At 38.4% G+C, this 22788-nt stretch overlaps 5 protein-coding genes and 1 pseudogene across 10 annotated transcripts; 4 read left to right on the plus strand and 2 right to left on the minus strand.

The window, feature by feature from the left end:
* Positions 1 to 112: 112 nt before the first annotated feature.
* On the minus strand, positions 113 to 2959 carry LOC115628467 (ATP-dependent RNA helicase WM6). The gene is made up of 8 exons (XM_030524589.1): positions 2823 to 2959; positions 2407 to 2635; positions 2119 to 2342; positions 1865 to 2048; positions 1677 to 1795; positions 781 to 912; positions 312 to 714; positions 113 to 254 (listed from the first exon to the last, which is right to left on the minus strand). Exons 2-8 carry the CDS (start codon positions 2603 to 2605, stop codon positions 241 to 243), a joined length of 1275 nt encoding a protein of 424 aa, XP_030380449.1. The 5' UTR covers positions 2606 to 2635; positions 2823 to 2959; the 3' UTR covers positions 113 to 240.
* A 259-nt stretch (positions 2960 to 3218) lies between these two features.
* On the plus strand, positions 3219 to 7191 carry LOC115628466 (lamin Dm0). Of its 3 annotated transcripts, none has more exons than XM_030524585.1 (5): positions 3260 to 3340; positions 4027 to 4131; positions 4187 to 4648; positions 4711 to 5414; positions 5518 to 7191. In XM_030524585.1, exons 3-5 carry the CDS (start codon positions 4204 to 4206, stop codon positions 6205 to 6207), a joined length of 1839 nt encoding a protein of 612 aa, XP_030380445.1. In that variant the 5' UTR covers positions 3260 to 3340; positions 4027 to 4131; positions 4187 to 4203; the 3' UTR covers positions 6208 to 7191. The 3 variants fall into 3 exon arrangements, with proteins under 3 accessions (XP_030380447.1, XP_030380445.1, XP_030380446.1); XM_030524586.1 differs by lacking the exon at positions 3260 to 3340 and adding an exon at positions 3843 to 3931; XM_030524587.1 differs by lacking the exon at positions 4027 to 4131 and having other exon boundaries at positions 3219 to 3340.
* Positions 7192 to 8228: 1037 nt separating this feature from the next.
* LOC115628453 (glucosamine-6-phosphate isomerase) lies at positions 8229 to 13476 on the plus strand. 4 transcript variants are annotated; one of them, XM_030524566.1, is made up of 6 exons: positions 8229 to 8378; positions 11291 to 11395; positions 11465 to 11592; positions 11657 to 12198; positions 12457 to 12519; positions 13244 to 13476. In XM_030524566.1, exons 2-5 carry the CDS (start codon positions 11298 to 11300, stop codon positions 12508 to 12510), a joined length of 822 nt encoding a protein of 273 aa, XP_030380426.1. In that variant the 5' UTR covers positions 8229 to 8378; positions 11291 to 11297; the 3' UTR covers positions 12511 to 12519; positions 13244 to 13476. The 4 variants fall into 4 exon arrangements, 3 of the variants coding, with proteins under 3 accessions (XP_030380426.1, XP_030380425.1, XP_030380427.1); XM_030524565.1 differs by lacking the exon at positions 8229 to 8378 and having other exon boundaries at positions 11239 to 11395; XR_003995800.1 differs by lacking the exons at positions 8229 to 8378; positions 12457 to 12519 and adding an exon at positions 12649 to 12979 and having other exon boundaries at positions 11241 to 11395.
* A 17-nt stretch (positions 13477 to 13493) lies between these two features.
* On the minus strand, positions 13494 to 14580 carry LOC115628608. Its single transcript, XM_030524792.1, has one exon. The coding sequence runs from the start codon at positions 14403 to 14405 to the stop codon at positions 13494 to 13496; it is 912 nt and encodes a 303-aa protein (XP_030380652.1). The 5' UTR covers positions 14406 to 14580.
* Positions 14581 to 15047: 467 nt separating this feature from the next.
* Positions 15048 to 15695, plus strand: LOC115628610. The gene has a single exon (XM_030524793.1). It carries the CDS (start codon positions 15048 to 15050, stop codon positions 15693 to 15695), a length of 648 nt encoding a protein of 215 aa, XP_030380653.1.
* A 5337-nt stretch (positions 15696 to 21032) lies between these two features.
* LOC115628537 lies at positions 21033 to 22230 on the plus strand (annotated as a pseudogene).
* The last annotated feature ends 558 nt before the right edge of the window (positions 22231 to 22788 follow it).

Raw genomic sequence — 22788 nt, forward strand, 5'->3', positions numbered from 1 at the left:
ATCCGATTAAAGGAAAACAAAGGATTTTGGTGAGGCCCAGACCCCTTCTTCTTTGATTGAAATCGTGTACGTTTTCTTTGCTTATAGTTAGCCCCTTAAAAAACAAGCAGTATATTTTTCTCTATGTCAACACAAGATGTGAGGGCTTTTAATTATTATAAAGAGGAGACTTGTAAAAAATATTATTAAGATCTTAAGTTTCCAGTAAGAGTCTGGCTATGCAGCAAATTTCCACACGACTCAGCGTCCTTCAACTAGAAATGAAAGAAAGTTAAAATATATGAAGCGCTTAAATAATTCTAAGTACTTACTATAAGTAGATAAATCGATTTCTTCCGGTAGCTCGCTAATATTGACATCAAAACGATCTTGTACTTCGTTAAGTATCTTCGCATCGTTCTCGTCCGAAACAAAGGTAATGGCCAAACCCTTGGTACCAAAACGTCCAGCACGTGCCACACGATGCAAATACGTGTCCGAATCCTCTGGCATGTCATAATTAAATACGATGTTTACACGCTCAATATCCATGCCGCGTCCAAAAAGATTTGTAGCAACCAAAATGCGTTTCTGGAAATCTTTAAATTGCTGATAACGATTGAGACGCTCCTCTTGTGTCATTCCGCGATGTATGCCAATTGCTGGGAAATTTTGCTCCGTCAGCAGCTGTGATAGTGCCACACATCTTTGCACCGACTTGACAAAGATGACGACCTGCAAAGTTAAGGGCGGCGTTGGTTACTATACATTTAAGCACTAGCTTAACAATTGCTAGCATACTTGATTAAACTCAAGAACATCGAGCAACTCAAACAGCTTCTTGTTCTTCTCGTTCTCCTTGAGGTTTACATAGTGCTGTTGTAGACCATGCAAAGTCAACTTGGCCTCATCATCCACATACACTTCCATGGGCTATTAAAATAGAATTATTGCATTTTAAAGGAAAACAATTGGGCTTGACATTGGGTAACAATTAAAACTAACTACGCCTCAAACATAGATACATGTTTTGATATTCTACATACGGCCACGCCTACCACCATCAACTATGTATATTTGCAATGGTTGCGCGTCACAGACATCACCATATGCGTGTGCGTTGCTACGACTCCTGCAGTCGGCTCCGCCTCTATGAACCAATCAACCGTTTGGAGGGCATTTGGATGTATGCGTTGTAGCCTGCGCTCCTTTGTAAGGTTTGTTTCATCAAAAATTGGCAGTGGTTTCTATTTGGCTCGGCTTTTGTTTTATGTTGAAATTATTTTTGGATTTTAAATCTTTACGATGATTGTCTCACGCGGGCGATGTTATTTAGTTGTAAATTATGCCAGTTGGCACTTGGAGCATTGACGATTGCACTTGACACGTTTAACCATTTAGTAAATGGTTTTTTGTATTGACAGACAAACGTACTTTTTAGATGTGTTATGGGCTTGGAGCATTTACGATTTTAATTCGCGTTTAACCATTTAAAAGATGGGTGCTAGTTTATGAACGCTACTTTTGCTTGCCACCAAAGCGCTTGATATGTGGTGACCTTGTCGACGCGACAATAATTTTCTTTGTGCTATTTTACATGCGGACTCGCAGAGCGATTTTACAATTATAACTAGTGACCGTGATAGTAGTAGTAGTAGTACGAGAAGTATTGTGGATATGAACACGTTGATATTTACATCTTGCATAAACTTTTTGCATACGGGTCGTATGTCTTTGCTCAACGTAGCAGAGAACATCATAACTTGTTTTCCGTGTGGTGTGCTACGGAAAATCTCCTGCACGTCCCGTCGCATATCTGCACGGCAGAACAAAAAGAAAATTAAATAGAAAATGTTGTACAGAAAATCTTATGTCTAAAGCATACCCAGTTGCTCCAACATCTTGTCACATTCGTCAAGTACGAAATGCTTCAAGTGCTTCAGGTTAAGTTTTTTATTTCGTATGAGGGCCAAGATACGACCGGGGGTACCAACCACAATATGTGGGGTGCCCATCTTGAGAGTCTCTTCATCTTTTTGAATCGAAAGACCGCCAAAGAAAACAGCAACCTAAGGCGAGAAAGGCACATCAATTCGCATTAAAATACCTATTAAGCTATTGTTAGCACACAGAACTTACCTTCACAGTTGGCATGTACTTAGAGAAACGTTCATACTCTTTGCTAATCTGGAATGCCAGCTCTCGAGTGTGACACATCACCAATACATGGCAGGTATTATTCTCAGCTGGCTCGAGCTGCTGCAGCGTGGCAAGCACAAATACAGCAGTTTTGCCCATACCTGACTTGGCCTGACATAAAATATCCATGCCAAGCACGGCTTGCGGAATGCACTCATGTTGAACTAAAACGGTAAAAGTAACATATATTATGACAACAGTACATTTCGTATTTACAAGTGTACTTACCCTCTGACGGATGCTCAAAGCCGCAGTCAACAATTGCACGCAATATTTCTGGCTTTAGCAGGAAATCGCGGAAGCCCGAGCTGTGTATGGATACATAGGTACCCTTCACGTCTTTCTTTGGTGCCTCTTGCGTCTCTACTGTTGCGGTCTCGTTCTGCTCTTCATCCTCATAGTCGAGAAGATCGTCATTATCGGCCATATTTGCTTGTTTGTAAAAGCCTTAAAAATGCTGTAACAAATGAAATTTTTTTTGGGAAAATTAGCACATGCCGCCTTTTTTATTCATACAGAGCCGGCGTAGGCGTCGCCATCTTGTTTTTCATCACAATGTGTAATACTCAAAAATGTGTGCAAAATAAAGTGGTATAATCGAAGAGATAGGTTACATTTACAGTAAATAATGTATTTTTACTAACCTTTAGCACGTTTTTATTTGAAATTTTTTTTAAAAATCTATTTTAACAATTGCAAAAGCTGAACGTGAGACGCCGCACAGAGAGAATGCTTATGTCGTTGCCGTCTAGGTAAAAGTAATTTAAATTGAGAGAGACACCTATGCTCACTAGTTCAAATGATGAACCGAACTGAACTACTGAGTCACAGTGCTCATTTGAAAAGTTGTCGCTTTTGCAATCTTGATTTTAGTTAGTAATTATTACTTAAACTTGAAATAACAATTCTTTTAGTTTAATTTTTATGAAACTTACCATTTATGAAATTTGTCACAAATTTCCAAAACGATTGGACAACCGATAACTTTACATTTCATTGCTGGACGAAGAACTACTCATTCAAGTACTCATTTTTTTCCAGGCGTCACTCTTTCTGTGCTGCATTTTAAAAGGCATCGTCTACCGCGTAAAGTTCGTAAAAAAACGCTTTTTAATATCTTTATTTTGCCGATTGTGTATATTTAATTTGTTGTACAAAACACGTAAGTTGTTTGATTTATTGAAACATTCAGATATAAATTGTGGCATATCATTTAAAATAAAAATTAAAAAGTGCATCGCATACTTGCTCCAATCCCCCCTGCAGCTGCAGTTGATATGCCGCTGAAAAAACAAATTGTGAATAAAAAATGTCATGCGCCAATATCGTGTTAAGCACAGGATGTTATTGGGCATTGTGTGGCGTGAATAGGATATTGGTACATGATATAAATATTTATTTTCCCTGCATTTTGTTGCCGCACCCGCGCATTTTTCCCCACACCCATAAACAAAACGCCGCCAAAAGTCACTCTTATTTTTCTTCGTCCGCTTTAGTACAGTCGCTTGAGTGCTTTTGTGCTAGACAAACACGTTTGGCTCTCAGAGCGTGAAACTAGTTTGAGCACAAAAATCGTTCATGCTTTTTCTCTCTCTTTCACCAGCAGTTCGCTCTGAGCTGTTTTTCTATCCCCTACGAGCACAGAAATAGTTAAAAACACAAATTGGGTTGATCGAATCGCAAGTATTGGTTATAATAAGATATCACAAACATCTACAAAATTCCAAATCGGACAAATTCTAATCGCTTAAGTGTATGTTGAATAATATGGGGGAAATTTATTAAAGGGTATTTGACAGCAACCGTTTTCTTGCTTTTTCTTTGCATTTCTATATGGAATTTTATCAGGCGGCTCGTTGGACAAGAGAGAAACGAATAAGTAGCATAGTGAGTGTGGATTGCGCGCAAACTATCGGACAAAATAATAAAAACGTTTTAAGCATTCATTTTAAGGTCAGTTTCAGAATTTACAGCTGTGAATTTGAAGAAGAATTTTTGTGTTTTCCAGCAAGAAAGTGTGTGAAAATGTCAACCAAATCTCGACGCGCTGGCACCTCGACGCCCCAGCCGGGCAGCACTTCGACCCCACTGCCGCCCTCTAGTTCGCAGCCACAAGGGCAGCCGGCTTCCAGTCCATTGAGTCCTACGCGTCATTCGCGTCTGCTGGAAAAAGTTGAGCTGCAAAATCTAAACGACCGCTTGGCTTGTTATATTGACCGCGTGCGTAATTTGGAGACGGAGAATTCACGCCTCACTATTGAAGTGCAAACCTCCCGTGATACGATCACACGTGAGACCACGAACATCAAGAACATCTATGAGGGGGAGCTGATGGATGCTCGTCGTGTGCTGGATGAGACTGCTAGAGATCGTGCCCGTCTTGAGATGGACATAAAGCGCCTGTGGGAGGAGAATGAAGAGGTCAAGGCCAAACTTGAAAAGAAGACCAAGGAGTGCAGTACTGCAGAGGGTGAGTTGTATTCCCATTTTACAAATCAATTAAGGCTTATACAACAATTCTAACCCCTATAGGCAACTCCCGCATGTACGAGTCTCGTGCTAATGAGCTGAACAACAAATACAGCCAAGCCAACGCTGAACGCAAGAAGGCCGTTGAGGACCTAAACGATGCGCTTAAAGAATTGGAACGTTTGCGAAAACAATTGGAAGATGCCCGTAAACATTTGGAGGTGGAAACATTGGCACGCGTTGATCTGGAAAACGCCATCCAAAGCTTGCGTGAGGAGCTGGCCTTTAAGGATCAAATTCACAACCAAGAGATCAATGAATCGCGTCGCATTCGTCAAACCGAGTACAGCGAAATTGATGGGCGTTTATCCTCCGAATACGAAGCCAAACTGCAGCAATCACTGCAAGAGCTCCGCAACCAATATGAGGAACAGATGCGCAACAATCGTGACGATATTGAGGCATTGTATGAGGCTAAGATTCGTTCACTGCAGGATGCAGCAGCCCGCACACACAATACATCACATAAATCGGTTGAAGAATTGCGTAATTCACGCATTCGTATTGATGGCCTTAATGCGAAAATTAATGACCTGGAGTCGGCCAATGCGGCCTTTAATGCACGCATTCGCGAACTGGAACAACAGCTGGACAATGAGCGTGAACGTCATAGCAATGATATAAGTTTATTGGAAAAGGAACTACAGCGTATGCGCGAGGAAATGGCTCTTCAGTTACAAGAATATCAGGATCTCATGGATATCAAGGTGAGAAAAGACATGAAAAAAAGCTTACATGTTTAACAAACGTATTGTAGATTCTTTTTATGGTCAATTTGAACCCGTCTAATCGTTTGCATTTTGTCTTTAGGTTTCTTTAGATTTGGAAATTGCCGCCTACGACAAACTACTGGTGGGGGAGGAGGCCCGTTTAAACATCACACCTGTCAATGCGGCCACTGTTCAATCATTTAGCCAATCGCTCCGCTCCACGCGTTCAACCCCCTCTCGTCGCTTGGGATCGGTAGCACATAAGCGCAAACGTGCCGTCGTCGAAGAATCGGAGGATCGCAGCGTTTCTGATTTCTATGTTTCGGCCAGCGCTACGGGCAATGTCGAAATCAAGGAAATAGATCCTGAGGGCAAATTTGTGAAGCTCTACAACAAAGGCACCGAGGAAATTGCCATTGGTGGCTGGCAATTGCAGCGATCCATTAACGACGGCGGTCCCGCTACCACTTACAAGTTCCATCGCTCAGTCAAAATCGAACCGAATAGCTTCGTGACCGTATGGTCTGCCGATACCAGAGCCAACCACGAGCCACCGGCGAACATTGTTATGAAGCAACAAAAATGGATAACCGGCGAGAATACTAAGACAATTCTGCTAAACAGCGACGGCGAACACGTTGCCAATTTAGATCGACTGAAGCGAGTGGTCTCCACCCATGTGTCAAGCTCACGTCGTCGCCGCAGCGTCAGTGCTGTTGATGGCAATGAGCAGCTTTATCATCAGCAAGGCGACCCCCAACAGAGCGGCGAGAAGTGCGCGATTATGTAAAGAAAATTAAATATTAAACAGACAAACACGCAAACACACACACACAGGATTATAACAATCATCTGATAAGTTAATTTGTTGTGTGCTACATAAGCAGTTACACCTAATTTAGAACATAATTTGTAAACCTGTTTTCAGCAGTTGAATTTTTTTCGTCATATCCCATTTCTAGCCAGTACACACACACACCCTCCGAATTATTTGTTTATATAGTAGTTTCTCTGTTTTGGTGTTTTCGAATTGACTATAACAAAAATTAACGTTTCCTGTTTCACGTTTAAAATTAGTAACTAAACATCTAATCGACTTATTAGAAAACTTCGATTGTAAACTTTATTTGGTATATAAAAGCTCAAAAATATACCACCTAAAATTTACAATTTTTCCGTTCTATATTTTTTAATCATCCTAAATTCTTTAAAAACCATGAAATAAATATTTCATTATTTTTAAAGCATTTAGAGATCTGACTCATCCATCAAGTACAATAAGCATATTTACAAAATCAGTTTATCCAACCTAAGTCCTTACCATATTTATTGAAATATTTCTTTGTACCAAGAACATAAAGTACATTTACAAACATAACAAATGAAAGGCCGCAATATATTAAAAAAAAGAAAACGTCAAATTCTTAGGAAATTAAATGTAAAATGTCTTGGCTTTGTAGAAATTAGATGTGGAAAGGTGATCCTTCCCATTTTTTACTTTCCTGTCGAACGAAACCGGTTTATAATCCAAGAACAAAATAAGTTCATATATGTATGGTATGTATGTATGCATATACATACATACTTATCTACAAGAAAAAAGCTCAAATGTGCAGCATTTTACATATGCAGATGGGGTGTGGTCTCCGTTTAATGCGACGATCAGCTGCCCCCAAACTATTTTAAAGCGCAGAATAGAATTGAAAACAAATTATTTTCTAAGTACGTTTATATAATTTAACTTTGAAACAAATAAAAAGGTTTAAACATACAATTATACAAGTCTTTCGGAAATATTGTAACTACAACTAAATTCAACTATTTAGCTGTCTGATGTTAGATGTTTTTTCTGTTTACAATTCATATGTATGTACATACATGTGTACTTATGCTAATGCATACATATGCATATCCTACGGATGGAGAGTGTTACGTGCCCAGCATATTTCGTAGGTTTTCGAATGCTATTTTTGGATTGTACGTCAAATATATGAGAGACGTTATGCTGCGTGGAGAAGCCAGCGTATTTACACTCAAGTCAGTGCGGACGAATAGTAAAAATATGCATTTACGTGTGTTGTATTAATTAATTAATTATTTATTTCTGTGTTATCCCTTGGACTGACCCCCACTAAACCTGTTGGAACATTTAGTTGAGCAAAAAGTGCGGTACGGCAACGCCTGAATTTGCTTTACTCAATTGAGTCCGGCAAAAAAACACTCAAAATACAATCGCAACTCACTGTCACTTAAAGTGACGCTTGTTGATGGGCAACAATGTGTTGGGGATGGACAAATAGTCGACCTTATTTGATGGGGAGTTAATATAATCACCACAAATGGGCTAGTGAGAAATCATAATATTAATACCATTTTAGCTAAATATAGCGTAGGAATTTTCTATTATATGAATTTATTACAAAACGATGCATATTGGCATTTATCATGAAATCACGTGTCTTCTCTAATAAAGTTCATTGCCCTGCAGTCCAATCGTGATAACTACAAAGCGTATACTTATGTATGTATTTTAAAGTTATTAAAGTATAGAATATGTCGTAGCTCAGCTCCACTTTGCAATGCGAAAAGTAGTCCAGTCCAATAACGGTCGATAACACTAAAGGTTATCAAGGTTACAATTGCATTTCAATGCATTTATGTATGTAAATATATTGAACAGTTCGCTTATCTTTAGTATTATCGTAAGAGTATGACCAGCACCAAACGCGGCGGGAGTTCGAGCATGTCAAGATTGCTTGCACTAAATGGCAATAAAGCAAACCAGCAAGTGAGCCTCAAAGCAGTCTCGTTTGCGACTCAGCAGTGAGCACGCTAATAACTCGCGAACGCGCTGCTATTACTTCGTGACGACTATCAAGTGCTTAATTACTAGCTTTTTACGGCTTTGTTGTCAAGTATTGTAAAAATATCGTCGTCTGTCACTTTTTACTCGTTATAAAGGTGAGTGCTACATACGAGTATATACATAAATGTACATACATATGTAAATACAAGCAACTATGCAAGAGAAATTGAAAGTTGGCGTGCCTTGAATGTTATTTGTATTTATTGTCGGTCAGTCGTAGCTAATGTCATCGCTTATCAGCTGACAGAAATAATAAACACTCGTCAAATTAACGTAGCGCCAGCCCAACTCTTGAATTGCCTGTATCGGCTCATCTCCTCCAGTCATTGATCAAAAATATAACTTTGTTTAATGATATAGTGTGTATAACATACATTTTACATGTATTTGGCGTTTAGAGGTTTTAATAAACATCTAACGTATCAGGAGCAGATTATATTTTGGAGTTGTATGACGATCAAAAAATGTATATGCATTTGATCGCCTATGCTTCCACGGTAGATATACCTTCATATGTATGACAAAGCTGTCGATATGGCTTTTATTCAGAAACAATACCAAAATTAAAGCACCCATTATTTTCAGGGTATTTTAGTCCGTCCGTCTGATCAGAATCTCGGGAATATCCGAGCTAGAATCACACTTGGCGTACATGTCCTCCGAAATCCGAGAAATGAGTTTTCATTACATGTCGGAACCTTGCCGGTATTTTTTTTATTTTGAATTTTTTCCCCAAAGTTGGCAATAACATCGTGTTAGGATTCTCAAGTTATTGCGATAAATGTAATCCCTATTCGTGTTATCCTACCAGATGTGACTGTTGGTTTTGTTCAACTGCAAACAAGAGCGTATACGAAATCATGATGTTATTTATGTTATTGAAAATGGTCAGAAACATATGTATGTATGAATATGTATTAGGCATTAGGTTCGTCAAAACATATGTGTGTGCATATTTCGTCTGAATTTTCATATTGTTTCTATTTATAATGTGGCAACATCGATAAATACTAACGAAAAATGCGGTATATTTAGTCATCACAGTCAGCAGGTGAATTGCTGCATCGTGAGTATGTAACAGATTGTGACTCCAGAAGCTCAGTAGAATGGTTGTTAATAAGCAAAAGCGATATAATTAAATAATTGTGAAACCATTTTAGATGCAATACAAAATCATACAAATAAAATAAACAATTATTTTTTAATGTTTTGGCCTTTTATTGTGATGAATCACAAATACTGACAGATTTGAATTTTCCAACATAAGACCACAGATCCGATTTGAAATTAACAGGAGTAACGAATATCAGGTACTAGTAAAAATCAATGCTTTGAAAAAATACTTTTTAAAAACAAAACTTTATCCGATATACCAAGGGGACACTGCTGTCATAATTTTTTAAGCAAAAACAGTTAGATTGCCAAAATAATAAAGCTAAAAAAGTCTAAATCCAAGTCAAAAAAACCTAAAAAAAAAAACAAGCCGGCTTTAAAAACACTATTTTCTTGGTTAAATTTAAGGAAATATCGGTTTTAATGTTTTCATATTAATTCTATATTCTTAATTCATAATTTATAATAATAATATGAGATTCTTGTAAAAATAATAATAGAAAGTTTCAGTTCAGTTTTGTTACGATTAAGTCCGTATCTTAAATTGAAAATTAATTAATATAATTATGAATATGGTTTATTTTGCTTATAAAAAACATAACTTACGCTTAAAATGGAGTTAAGCGTATTTAAATTCATCCCATTTCTTAATTTGGATTTAACTAAGTTCACCTGGCTGAAGACCCGCTCCACTTCGCGAACACTTTGTTTTTACACTAGACATACTTGTATCTCAACGCTTATAAAAAATATAACTTACGCTTAAAATGGAGTTAATCGTATTTAAATTCATCCCATTTCTTAATTTGGATTTAACTAAGTTCACCTGGCTGAAGACCCGCTCCACTTCGCGAACACTTTGTTTTTACACTAGATATACTTGTATCTTAACGCAGCGAAGAAGAAAAAAAACGGCTTATGCTCGAGCCTGGCGGTGATTTTGATAGATTTTATTATCGAAAGTCGTTTATCACTGCTTAGATTCATGATTTTAATTGTTAACAAAGATAAGGAAAACAATATATGGTGAAAAATAAAGTAAAGCTAGAAAAAGACTAAATAATTTTTTTTAAGCTAGAATTCCTGGCATTAAAAAAAAGACAGATCTAGCGGGGAAAAAAGCTAAAATGACAGCACTGCAAGAGGATTCCTATTCCTCTGCTGGTTTAACAGGATATCGGCTTCGGAAAACATAGTGTCTGATGGCACAGAAGGACTACCCTTTAAATGGAGCCTATAATAGAATGAGCATATACATATAACTATGCGGATATTTTGCCTTTTGTAGACACACCACCACCATTCTTAGGAGAGTCTCCAACTGATGTCAGTTTCCAATTCATTTGTACATTTAGTATTTACCTAAACATCGCCGGTGTATCGCGTTCGTAAAAACATCGCAAAACTCTAATACTCATCTAAAAATCGACGACGTCAAAACATCGATTTTTTTACAGGTACCGTTACTTGTTGCTGATACTATCTCAGAGCTCTTATCATTATGAAAAAAAATAGGTTATTTATTACGGTATCACACAAAAAGTTGTACTTATGAGTATGTCTATTTTTATTTACATATATTCATAAGCGATGACCTACGACTACCGCTGCAAAATTGATCAATGCAATCAAAAACTTACCTAATTATTACGATATGTGACAGCATTTGGTGGTTCAATTTAAATTTTATGGGTTAGTATTTATAGGACATTATATAAGCGCTTCTAAAAGTTGCAATGAAACGCTGGCATCATTATTTCTTTGTAATATTTGCCAAAAACATACAAATACAAATAATTATAAAAATAAATCAAATAAAATGAGAATAGTTGATTGAAAAATAGTTTATAGTTTATAATAATAGTTTATAAACACTTGCATATTAAATTTTTAGTTTCAAAATGAGATTGGTAATATTGGATACAAGTAAATCGGTTGGCGAATGGGCTGCCAAATATGTAATGAAACGGATAAATGATTTCAAACCTGGTCCGGAAAGGTAAGTTAAAATCATGAATCCATTTAGGCATTCATACTTTCAGAGATACTGATATTCTTGATCCCACAGACATTTTGTTTTGGGCTTACCAACAGGGAGCACTCCACTTGGCATGTATAAACAACTCATTGAGTTCCATAAGCAGGGCAAACTATCGTTCCAGTATGTGAAAACGTTTAATATGGATGAATATGTGGGTAAGTAATCGCGTTGACACCATTGATTGAGCCATGTCTCTAAAAAGTCTGTTGTCATCCACAGGACTTCCCCGCAATCACGAGGAAAGCTACCATTACTACATGTGGAACAATTTCTTCAAGCACATTGACATTGAACCTGAAAATGTTCACATACTAGATGGTAATGCCTCTAATCTAGTTGAAGAGTGTAATCGTTTCGAGAGACAAATAAAGGAAGCTGGCGGCGTTGAGCTCTTCATTGGTGGGATTGGACCCGATGGCCACATAGCCTTTAACGAGCCTGGTTCCTCGCTAGTTTCGCGAACGCGCGTGAAGACCTTGGCCCAAGATACTCTGGAGGCGAATGCACGTTTCTTTAACAATGACATCCAAAAAGTACCCAAGCAGGCACTTACTGTTGGCGTAGGAACCGTTCTGGATGCGCAGGAAGTGCTTATTCTGATTACAGGCGCCCAAAAATCGTTTGCTCTGTACAAGGCTATCGAAGAGGGCGTGAATCACATGTGGACAGTAAGTGCTTTTCAGCAGCATGCCAACACCTTGATGATATGTGACGAGGATGCCACTTTGGAGTTACGCGTCAAGACAGTCAAGTATTTTAAGGTATGCGTGCAGCTTCACATACTTTAAGTTCTTTAGTTTAGGGTTCGATTACGGTGTGCTTCAGAGCTTTTAAAGGTTTTGGCTTAGGACTAATCCGACTAATCTAAAACTTGCTGCTCTAACCCTAGCCTGTAAAATGTATAGATGTGTTACGATAAACTCAAATCTGTAAATAGTTGCGAATGTATTATCAGACTGTCCATTCTTTGTTAACGTTTGGCTTTTTGGCCACATTTGTTCCCTTGGACAATTTCGCAGGGCATTCTAAGGGATGTACATGAACTCGGCATACCGGACGGCTACACAAACTAAAGCAAAAATGTAATGTATGATCAAAGTGGTTGTGGTTGAGCATAGTTAAAATAATGTATACATGATTTTGAATTACCCAAATCTAATAATTCTCCAACTTAGACTACATTAATATTATTTTTCTTACCAACATTTTAGATGGTTACAGAAAATGAAAGGTGAAGATAAAATTGAGAAAATTTGAAGAATTGGCATGTATTCTATTTTGAAATATTCATAAATATATTGGCAAAGTGAATGCTTCAACTGTCAGTGATTCTCGAAACCGAATACATTATAAGAATGAAGAAATCCAGCAATAGTTTTGTTTGTATTCTATTTTTAAATGTTCATAAATATATTCGAAGTTCCAAAAATGATATCGGACAAGCTCTTTATATATTATTGGCAAAGTGAATGCTTCAACTGGCGAAACCGAATACACTATATGAATAAAGGAATCCAGCAATAGCTGTAATCCATTTAATACGTATGTGATAATGCTTTAATTTTAAAAAATATATATTTAGCACAATAAAAATGAGAATAAACATATGTATATTTAGGATTGTGTAAAATATGAATTTTTAATTGGCTTAGAACAAAAATATGCTTATATTAGTTACAAAAAATAAGGCTTGAGTATATCATTAAGTCGTTTAATCATAAGTATTTTAAGAAGCGACACCTAAGTTGCATTTAAGCTCAAGCATATATGCAAATAGGTTTAACAAATTCTGCATTTCCATTACAGAGTCTGATGGATGTTCACTCTAAGTTGATCGAGCAGCAGACAGCCCAGTAATGACTACTCTTAACTCTAGTGAAAGACAAGCGTCTTGAAGACAATGCATTTAGGCACAACAGGTATACGTTGATCAAATATCACAACCACAAAAGCGTTGCTTTTAACATAATTTCTCTTACCATTTATGTAACATACATTCTCTGTTAAATAAAGTACGAACGTATGAGTTTTTTATGAAACGTGCGAGAGTTAAAATCTACGTTTGTCCCAGAATTTGTTTTTCTGGGTGCAGAAACTTGTCATGATCTTCCATGAGACGAAAAAGTTCCTTGGCGTAATACATCGATCGAACCGATTCCTCGAGTATAAGCTGATGATTTTGAACAGCGTGTTGCATTTGCTGATGCATAAAAAGCGTATCTAGATGCTTTGGACGCCTTCTCGGGCAGCACGTTTGATTATTGCACTCCAGCATAGGTTGGGAGCGCGCTAATTCCTGTTTATAGCTACATAATATATCTGCATTCGCGTTGATAAATTCATGAGCAGCACTTATGGCGGCAGCAGCAGCTGGTGCAGTGCGCATCTCACGCTGGAGGTTCTCACAGATCAATCGCTGAATCACCGTGGTTCGAGCTGGCTTCAGATAGCTACGGCGAACGTGCTGGCGTCCAATCTTATCGCGTATGCTTCTGAAGTTGATGATTTGCGTGTGAGACGCTGAACTGCGTTTTGGTTTCTTCCACTTTCGTTTTCCACGATCGTCGCGAAAGAGTTGACGCTTGACACGGTGCACGCTTTCCCGTCTATTTACAGGACGCTGCCCAGATCTTAGACATATATCTACTTGCCTCCACAACTCCTTCCGATTGTTTAGGGACTGCCCGTCCCAGTGCAGCTGATTTACCCATCCATTTATCAGATATAACTGACGTATACACTCGTTTAGGAAGGATCGCTTCGTGGGACTCTGGTAGTTGGGCGCGCTGTTGATTATGAAATGGTCGCGTTTAAAGACCACGCAATAGCCATCATCGCCCGGTAGGACTCCTGGTCGCTGATACACAATCAATTGCTTGTCCATGTAATCTATTGGCGAATCAAATATAAAGATCTGGTTCTGTGCGTTGAGTGGCGTGCGCAGCATCAATATTTGCGGCTTGTCCATTTTCTTCAAAGCTTAACCATCGAGTATTGCCGACGGAACACGTGTGCGGACTTATATACATGGCTCTAGAGTAGGTAGCTCAGGCGACAACAGCCAATCCCATGATATCACAAAACTATTCTGCCTGTTTCGACTTGTCGAGGTAGCTTGTGTTTTCCGAATCCGAAATTGCAGGTAGGCGGCAGAATACTCTTTATGGCTCAGCAATAGGATTCTTTGTTGGTATTTTGACTCTTGTACCAAAAGACTAAGAATGTAATTAGTTCTCAACCTGGGCCCTGTCGACGTTCATTTGGAAAGATGATATTACGATACCGAAACCGTGCAAGCTACAGCCCTCATTTTGTAGTATGCCTCAACGTAGACGGAATGACGAGACCTGAAAAGAAAGTGCTTTAACTATGACATATTAGTCTCAACATCATCCGTTTATAAACTTATTATTTGTGTGCTCACAGGTAATCGGAAAATGCTCAACATTTTTCCGCCAGATGTTACTTTAAAGCCATAAAACCTGCGCGCTGCTAAATCGGTGATAGATACCTATTGCTCAGGTATATTTACAACCACAAACCCAAAAACAATTTCTCAGCTTATGCCTTATTGTCTCATAATTGTGGCTCTCCTTTCTGTCATATAAGAATGTGTGCAAACTTTTTGCAGCTGTCACAGACAATTGAACTGTCGGACAGACTACATCTAAGCACTGGAATGGGCAATGTCACCGAACGTCAGGCGTATTGTGACGAGCCAGCAGTACCTCAGACACCGAAGACCTCGGTTTCGGGGACTACACAAGTGGTGGACCATGAAGACAACAGCGTAACATTTCAGCTGTTCTGCTTTAAGCAACATCTGGGACAAAAAGAAAACCAACTTATGAAGTGGGCCACATCCAAGTTACTTCTCACCGAGAAGCTGCTAAAGATTAGCAAAAATCGCTCAGGCAGACCTCTACAGCCACGCATTCTAAACACGTCATGGAACGAATACGACGAGGCTTTACTGACCGATGACGAAGATGATGTCGTGACGACGAAGAACGATTCACTCAGCAAAGAGTTAACAAATCTCCAAAAGTATCGCCTGGAGCTGCGTGATACAATCCTGCGAGTGGCTGAGGACCGAATGAAGAAACGCGAGAAGAAGAAACTGAAGCGTTTGAAACGCCGAACGCTCATCTCATCGAAGAAGCCGAGTAAAAAAGAGAAGCATCAGTCTAGGAATGTTTGGTATGCTTCTCAAGAACAGTATCAGACTGATGACATGAATATGATTGTGATTGACTGATTGAGAATCCTATAGTATAGTATAGTAGTTGTGTAATTAGGATAGGTTCGTTGCTTTACTTTATTTATTCTGTTTTAATTGTAATTAAATCCTCTGATCAAGTTCGAGTTTAAATTTAAAGTCCGCCTGCATCTTGTATTTCTTTATTGCTGCAACCAACTAGCCCAAATCAAACAAGACGCAAAGTTCAATGCGCCCAGCAACAGTTCTGATTTCTGTGCGCTCTTCCTGCTGCTCCTTCTTTTGCCTGCAGCTTGTCGGCTGGTTCCATGGCCTTTACTCCCTGGACGCGCGTTTAAGCCTCATTGCATAATTAAAGACACCATTCGCTGGCCGTAATTGATTGCTGCTCCTATTTAATTGCAACCTGGACACAGTTAATGCTTTTTGATAGATGGGTCATTTCCAGGACTAATTGCGGCCGTTGTCGGCGATAGAATAAGAAACTAATATTAAATGCAAGCATTCTTAAATTTAAAAGGGAGTGGGAATATGTGATGTATGTACTATACAAGTATGTAAAAATTATGTTCGAGTTATACATATTATTTGTGTACAAAAATTATCCCGACATTGAAAATCTTTATTTATTCATAAAATTTAATTGTATAGATTTTCAAATACATTGAAAGCTCCCTTAATGGACAACTCTTTTATCCATACACTCTCTTGGGCGGACACTTTTTCGATCGGTTTATAAAGTATTTAAGTATCCCCTTAAGCGGACACTCCCCTTGGTTGACCGTGAGTGTCCGGCCAAGAGAGTTCTCACTGTAATTCCCTCCCATATGTTAACACATTTTCCAATTCTCAAAGCAGTCCAAAAAATCCTTTTCTTGAATGTCCTTCGTTCTTCGTCGTTCTGTTCAATTTATCAAGTAGCCAAAAGTCAATTGGATCTAAACCAGGCGAATGCGGTGGTTTTGAAATGATCTCGAAAAACGAATTCAGTGGTGCAGTTTTTTTTGGCGGAGGTCCAAATCTTCTCTCTAAATGGTGTTGATTGGAGCTTGAATGAATGCGGTTCGCCTGAATCGCTTTCTCGACCCTCTTCGATTAATTCTTTTAAGCCAGTCAAAAACTGTTTTAAAAGTTGACTTTTTACCGAAAGCGTTCTGCTACATTCTTAACGTTTCACCTGCAGAAATTCCATTCTTTACATGAAATGTAATCAAACTTCATTGTTCAATATTTGGATCGTAAAAATCACTTTAAGACATTCACAAAACATAACCCCATACCCAGAATTTCGCATCATGTTGTACACAGGTCTGGCATAGCTCAGCGAGCTAGCGGGAATCCCACAATGTGGATTCGTTCCTTGAATCGGTTCATACCACGCCGCAACCATCATGACAGAAGCATGATTAAAAATTGTCAAAGTTATCATAAAGTTTAATAATTGTCCAACATAGGACAGATCTTAAATAAAGATTAAATATTTCAAAAAATGTATATATTTGTACCCAGTAGGGTACCCAAAGGCTAAAAGGGTATTACTATTAAAGTATTACTAAATAGTTTTTGTTTCACCCAGAAGGATGCATGATAGTTGTACGAAGCATAACAGCAGGTCGAGGGGTCCTGCTAAAGCATAGTATAAAAACTTGGATGACCAAACTTGACATGCAGATACATTATTTATGGTTGGTGTAAAGGCAAGTGGATGCTTTTTTCGATGAACCCCTCTTCCAAATCGTGGCAAAGGGCTTTTGGTTAGTAATTAAAATTTTGCAATCGCCTATTTACCCATTGCCAGGCCTCTTTTTAGGAGCACAGCTTCAAAAGAAGTTATACCCGGAAATGTTATGTCTGCTAGCAGCAGTAGATTTTATTTTAAATTATGAACAAAATGCAGGTATTACCCGTCTTAACCCGGCTCAATATAATGTTTCAAATTGTATTTATTTTGTGTGTGCATATGTTTTCACCTTATTAGTTACCAGTAGGAAGGAATTAAACGTATTTAAATGAACATTTTCTGTTCTTGACAACATCTTACATCTTTGTTCTTGCCAAAATATTTCGTTAAACGTACACACACATGACCACTATAACTAATATTTTTTTTAAGCTCGTGTTCCCCCCCTTTGGAGCTCCAAAGCTTTTCTTAGTGCGCACCTACACTATGATGGATACTATGAAAGGATATTTGAGTCCAAATTTCAGCTTCCTAGCTCTTACCGTTTGGGCTGTGCGCTGATTGCACATAGCTTTTCGGGTCCCGATTTTACCACGGGAAAATACCCATAATACTGGCCGCATTAAAAATAGCAAAAAACCAAATATACAGTTTTTCTTGTATTATTTATGAGAGTATACAAACTAAGTTAATCTGATGAAAATTTTAGATTTTTCATACAAACGTTGGAGCCTGTTTACCCCACTTTGGTGTTCGAATTTTCCAAAACCCTCTTACCCTCTTACCGTTTGAGCTGTGCATTGATTGCCAATCTTAATCTGGAATGAAATAAATTTAAAATGCTTATACTACGTACGTACGCTACGTATCCTAGCTGAAGACGTTTTGCTAAATAATATTACATGTTACCTTATCTATTTGAACTTCAAGTTATAATAACAAATGCTGAATAATGTGTACGACTCTAAGCTTTCACAGCATCTTTAATTTAAAGGAATACTTTTCAGGGGAGCTTACTTTAATGTTCCTGAGACACCACCAAATTTTAAATATCATATTTTACTTATGGAATTGAGATTTCTCCCAAAGCTCATGCTGTAAGGATGCCTGCTTCCTTGCGCTGTTTGTGCCAACTCAAAACCACCCCATCAATTCATAGATATTGTTCAAAACCATGCACAACAATAAGTCACGCATCAGACCATTAACAAATTGGCCGAAAAAATCAAAGAATAACCCCTGAAACTTTAAAGCGAAACCTTGGCTTGCGAAGTAAAAAGCATAACGTACTTCAAGAAATATGCGTCAGCGAGAATATAAAAATGTTTGCAATTAATAAAAAACTTATTATATTCATAAACATTTAATTAAAGCAAAATGCTGGCGCTTACATTAATTTACAGCAATTAACACCCGGCACACATGCCTTTGCCCATGTGGTGGAACCCTAGCCCCAACACCAGCTCCGGCTCTATGGCATTATGGGCAACCAGTTGGCAGTTGTTTGTGGAATGTGCTACTTCTTTTGTTGGGCGACGCTGATGGGTGCCTGGACGATACGTAGCTGGCCGCATTGTTGGCCACACTCACGCACCAGCGTGGGAGCGAGAATCGGGTGGAGGTGGAGGAGCAGGGCTTGTCTGAACGGATCCGTCGCCTATGCTTAGTACATGTCACAATTTGGTTTTGCGCTTTGATGCGCTCCAAAGAATTTGTTTCAAGCATTTGAGAATTGCATAAGCTGCAAAGGAGTTGGACGGGGGGTGGGGTAGCAGCGTCCACGCCGAGGGTTGTTGTGGAGCATCCATTTGGGTGCCATTTGGACGCGCTCTCGAGCTTGTTTGTTGAAAGGGAATTTGTGTCAGGAAAATGGTAAGCGACGCCGATGCCGACGCCGCTGTCGACGCCGCTGTCGACGCCGCCGTCTGCGTATGCCAGTGCGTGCAAAAGGGGATGGTGGATGGTGTGTGGGTGGAGGCGAGGGGGAGGGCGAGTGCGGGTGCAAGGCACTTGTGGGTGCAGCGTAATTATGTACTCTTATTAAACGCGTCTTATGGAAATATGCAATAACTTGCAGCCAAACAAGCGCAAGCCTTTTAATTGCACACATTTTGAAAAAACACATTTTCGCACGTTTCTGGGACAAGTTCAAAAGCTTGGGCAGAGCGAAGGAGAGAGCGCGGCACCTCCATTTTATAAACTTAATTAAATGCGCACCAACTACCTATTAAACATAACATGGCTCTTTTCCTGACCCTCAGCGCATTGGGGCTTGGACTTGGAGCTGGCAATTGTCCCATTAATTTAATTACTAGATTAGATAAGCAAATGAATTACATAGAATCCCCAAAATGTATCATAAAGTGTTGCCAATGTAAGCTTTATGTTAACACCGTAAAAACTTCTGATATGAGTATTGGTGTACAGTGAAAACTCTCTTGGCCGGACAGCTAACGTGGGCTTAAGAGGATACAGAAACATTTATTGTAATTCTTTTTGAACTATTCTATTTGGGCGATTAATTTTAGTTAACTTTCTTTATCTTAAGCATTCTCCTATAATTTATGTAAATTTCAATTTAGACCCTTATTTTTTTCTGATTCTGTTAAAGATAATTTTTTGAGTAAATGCATGGCATTCGGAAATGCAGTGCTTGGCTTCAACCATAGAAAAAACTGACTTTAATATCGATCCTTTTGCAAGCTATCCTGAGCTTATTTTCATTTGTTTTTACAATATTTGTCCAAGCACTACTATTAATAAAATAAAAACAACAACAATATTTCATAAAAATCTTCTAATAGATCACATGTATAGAAAGACATAAATAGAAATAAAAGGAATATTGCTACTATTACTATTATTTAGCATGCATTTGAAACATCCATAGACAACATGTGCGAGGTCGAGTAGGTGTCCGCACAAGAGAAGCGAATTTCCTCTAAAAAGTACAAGATGTGCTCCATTAAGGGACTTTTCACTGTAAATGTATGTACTCTCTAAAATGCATCAAATTATGTTTTTGTGCTTACATACAAAATACTTAAGTGTTTATCAAATTTTCCAATCAAAAATACTAGTACATACGAAGTTCTTTCCATCCTCCTTTCCCCTTTTGTTCAGTTTAGACCAGTATTTCACAAGTCCATAATGCATTTATCACAAACTTTTTTGCGGATAATATTTGTTCTAGAAGGTTGTATTTTCGTGTTTTGAAATGTTGAAATTAATTTTTTCTTGTAAACTGATATCAACATAAACGTAACACCAAAGATTAATTGTAAAAATTTCGCTAATGGGATAATTTCAGTAAATAAATATTATTAGAATAACACATAAGCCTTAGTTAAAATGCGATTTTCATCTGTAACATCAAGGCCTGGCAAATGGTATCAGTTACAGATCTATAGCCTCCATAAGCAAAGGATATTTTGCCTCTTTTCAAAATCAGGCGTAACAAACTTGAAATGTGAAGTTACCCCAAATGAATTAAAAGCTCTATATTAATAACCATTTAAATATCGTAGTTGCATATTCACAGTTCTAGTAGTGTTTTAGAGAGTCGAAATTTGTGTTTCATAGTAGGCGATAAATTGGTTTTAGTAGGCTTTGCCGTACACTTTAAATTTTATATGCAATTGTCAAACGACGCCCACAATGTTCAGTTGGAGTTAATTCATTTAGTTTTTGAGTCTCACAAAATTCATACGTTTTCCATTCGTTCCGTTTTTTTCTATATTTATAAAAAATCCAAATTTCCAAAAAAAATTCCAGTCTAAATATTATTCGTCTCATATTCGTTTCGTCCACATCTTTTCGGTGCTCTTTCGTGTTGACAAAATTAGTAAAAAATCAGGTCGGTGGTCAAAGAGTTTGTTGCCTTATCCTTGTGTACTTAACAGTTATTTCGTTGAAGCCGCCAACATGACTGACAACGTTGTATGCCACAAGTGCAATGAGGCCATCACCAAGCGCATGATTACTGCGCTGGGCAAGACGTGGCATCCGGAGCACTTCATGTGCCGCCATTGTGATGCTCAGATTGAGGAGGCAACCTTTAACATCCAGGATGGGGAGCCGGTGTGCTCCAAGTGCTTCATGGAGCGGTACACGCACACCTGTGCGGGATGCAAGAAGCCAATACTCGAGCGTACTATCTGCGCCATGGGCGAGAGCTGGCATGAGAACTGCTTTGTCTGTGATGGCGCCTGCAAGAAGCCGCTCGCAAATCAACCCTTCTACGAGCGAGATGGAAAAGCCTATTGCAAGCAGGACTATGAGGATCTCTTTGCTGCGCGCTGCGCCAAATGTGAGAAGCCAATCACGGACAGTGCGGTCATCGCCATGAATGTGAAGTGGCATCGCGATTGCTTCCGTTGCAATCGATGTGAGAATCCCATCACCACTCAGACCTTTACCATCGATGGTGACAAGCCCGTCTGCCCGGCATGCAACTGCTGAGACAACCGAAAGAATTTGATCCAAAAACCAGGAGCACCAACTAACCCGCAGCAAATCCAATAACAGAAGCCGAAGGATTCGCCGTGAAGACCTGTAACGTGACTTATGTTGGAAGAATTTGTAGACGTTGAAAACGTATGGAATCAGACACAAGACAAAGACAAAAAGACACACAGATAGACAATGATCTGAGGACAGATTTCGCCATACCGTCAGTGTCAATATATAATGACAATAGGTTGAGGTTAGGTATTGATTGTCCATGCATTTATAGTTTCGTATGTATGTAAAGCTTTTGTAGTTTTAGGACAATTGAAATTATAAATGTATCTGTTCATTCAAACTGAGACTCAATAAACGATGTAACAATCACGCCCCACGACACAAATAAACACACACAAGACACGCAGTCCCACCAAAACTTAAAATGAATTTTTCGAGTTTCTTGTGGCAGGTGGGGGTCGATATCAAGGTATGATCTGCTTACATACATAGTTATCTGGATAACCATGTTTCTTTCGAATTCAATAGAAAGTTCTGAATGCAACTTCTAAGGCGAGGGAAATTAATCTATTTACTGTATACATGAAATAAATTAATTTTACTTGAAACGGAGCTTCGGAAGAATCCTACCCAACTGATGGAAGATTGATATGGTTTTCATAATTACAAATAGTCGCTATTTCATATTTGTAATTGTTTCACCTATACATCTATACTATTAATATTGTAAAGAGGAAAGATTTCATTGTTTATTTGAATTGAATAGGTTTCGAAACTACTGGACCGATTTAAAGGATTCTTTTACTGGTGGGAAGCTACACTCCCCCGGTTAACACAGGCTATATTATATTTGCCAAAAATATAAGGATCCTTATTAAAACGCCACTAATACCCAAGATGTAAAAAAAGGACAAAAAAATCTTGAACAGGATTCTGTTAGTTCAAAATCATCCTCGAAAAATTATGTCACTTTAAATATTAAGGCAA

This window comes from Scaptodrosophila lebanonensis, unplaced genomic scaffold (genome assembly GCF_003285725.1).
Source record: "Scaptodrosophila lebanonensis strain 11010-0011.00,11010-0021.00 unplaced genomic scaffold, SlebRS2 tig00000118-arrow-arrow-pilon, whole genome shotgun sequence".
In the NCBI taxonomy this organism is placed as follows: Eukaryota; Metazoa; Arthropoda; class Insecta; order Diptera; family Drosophilidae; genus Scaptodrosophila; species Scaptodrosophila lebanonensis.

Bases quoted from the DNA above. Each gene is read 5' to 3' on its own strand.
- LOC115628467 (XM_030524589.1), bottom strand. From the start codon at position 2,605: ATGGCCGATAATGACGATCTTCTCGACTATGAGGATGAAGAGCAGAAC. The intron at 2,049-2,118 runs GTAAGTTCTGTG...TTCTCGCCTTAG, and splicing joins AGTACATGCCAACTGTGAAG to GTTGCTGTTTTCTTTGGCGG. The intron at 1,796-1,864 runs GTATGCTTTAGA...TCTGCCGTGCAG, and splicing joins CAAGATGTTGGAGCAACTGG to ATATGCGACGGGACGTGCAG.
- LOC115628453 (XM_030524566.1), top strand. From the start codon at position 11,298: ATGAGATTGGTAATATTGGATACAAGTAAATCGGTTGGCGAATGGGCT. The intron at 11,396-11,464 runs GTAAGTTAAAAT...TTGATCCCACAG, and splicing joins TTCAAACCTGGTCCGGAAAG to ACATTTTGTTTTGGGCTTAC. The intron at 11,593-11,656 runs GTAAGTAATCGC...TGTCATCCACAG, and splicing joins TAATATGGATGAATATGTGG to GACTTCCCCGCAATCACGAG.
- LOC115628608 (XM_030524792.1), bottom strand. From the start codon at position 14,405: ATGGACAAGCCGCAAATATTGATGCTGCGCACGCCACTCAACGCACAG.
- LOC115628466 (XM_030524587.1), top strand. From the start codon at position 4,204: ATGTCAACCAAATCTCGACGCGCTGGCACCTCGACGCCCCAGCCGGGC. The intron at 4,649-4,710 runs GTGAGTTGTATT...TAACCCCTATAG, and splicing joins GGAGTGCAGTACTGCAGAGG to GCAACTCCCGCATGTACGAG. The intron at 5,415-5,517 runs GTGAGAAAAGAC...TTTTGTCTTTAG, and splicing joins AGGATCTCATGGATATCAAG to GTTTCTTTAGATTTGGAAAT.
- LOC115628610 (XM_030524793.1), top strand. From the start codon at position 15,048: ATGTGTGCAAACTTTTTGCAGCTGTCACAGACAATTGAACTGTCGGAC.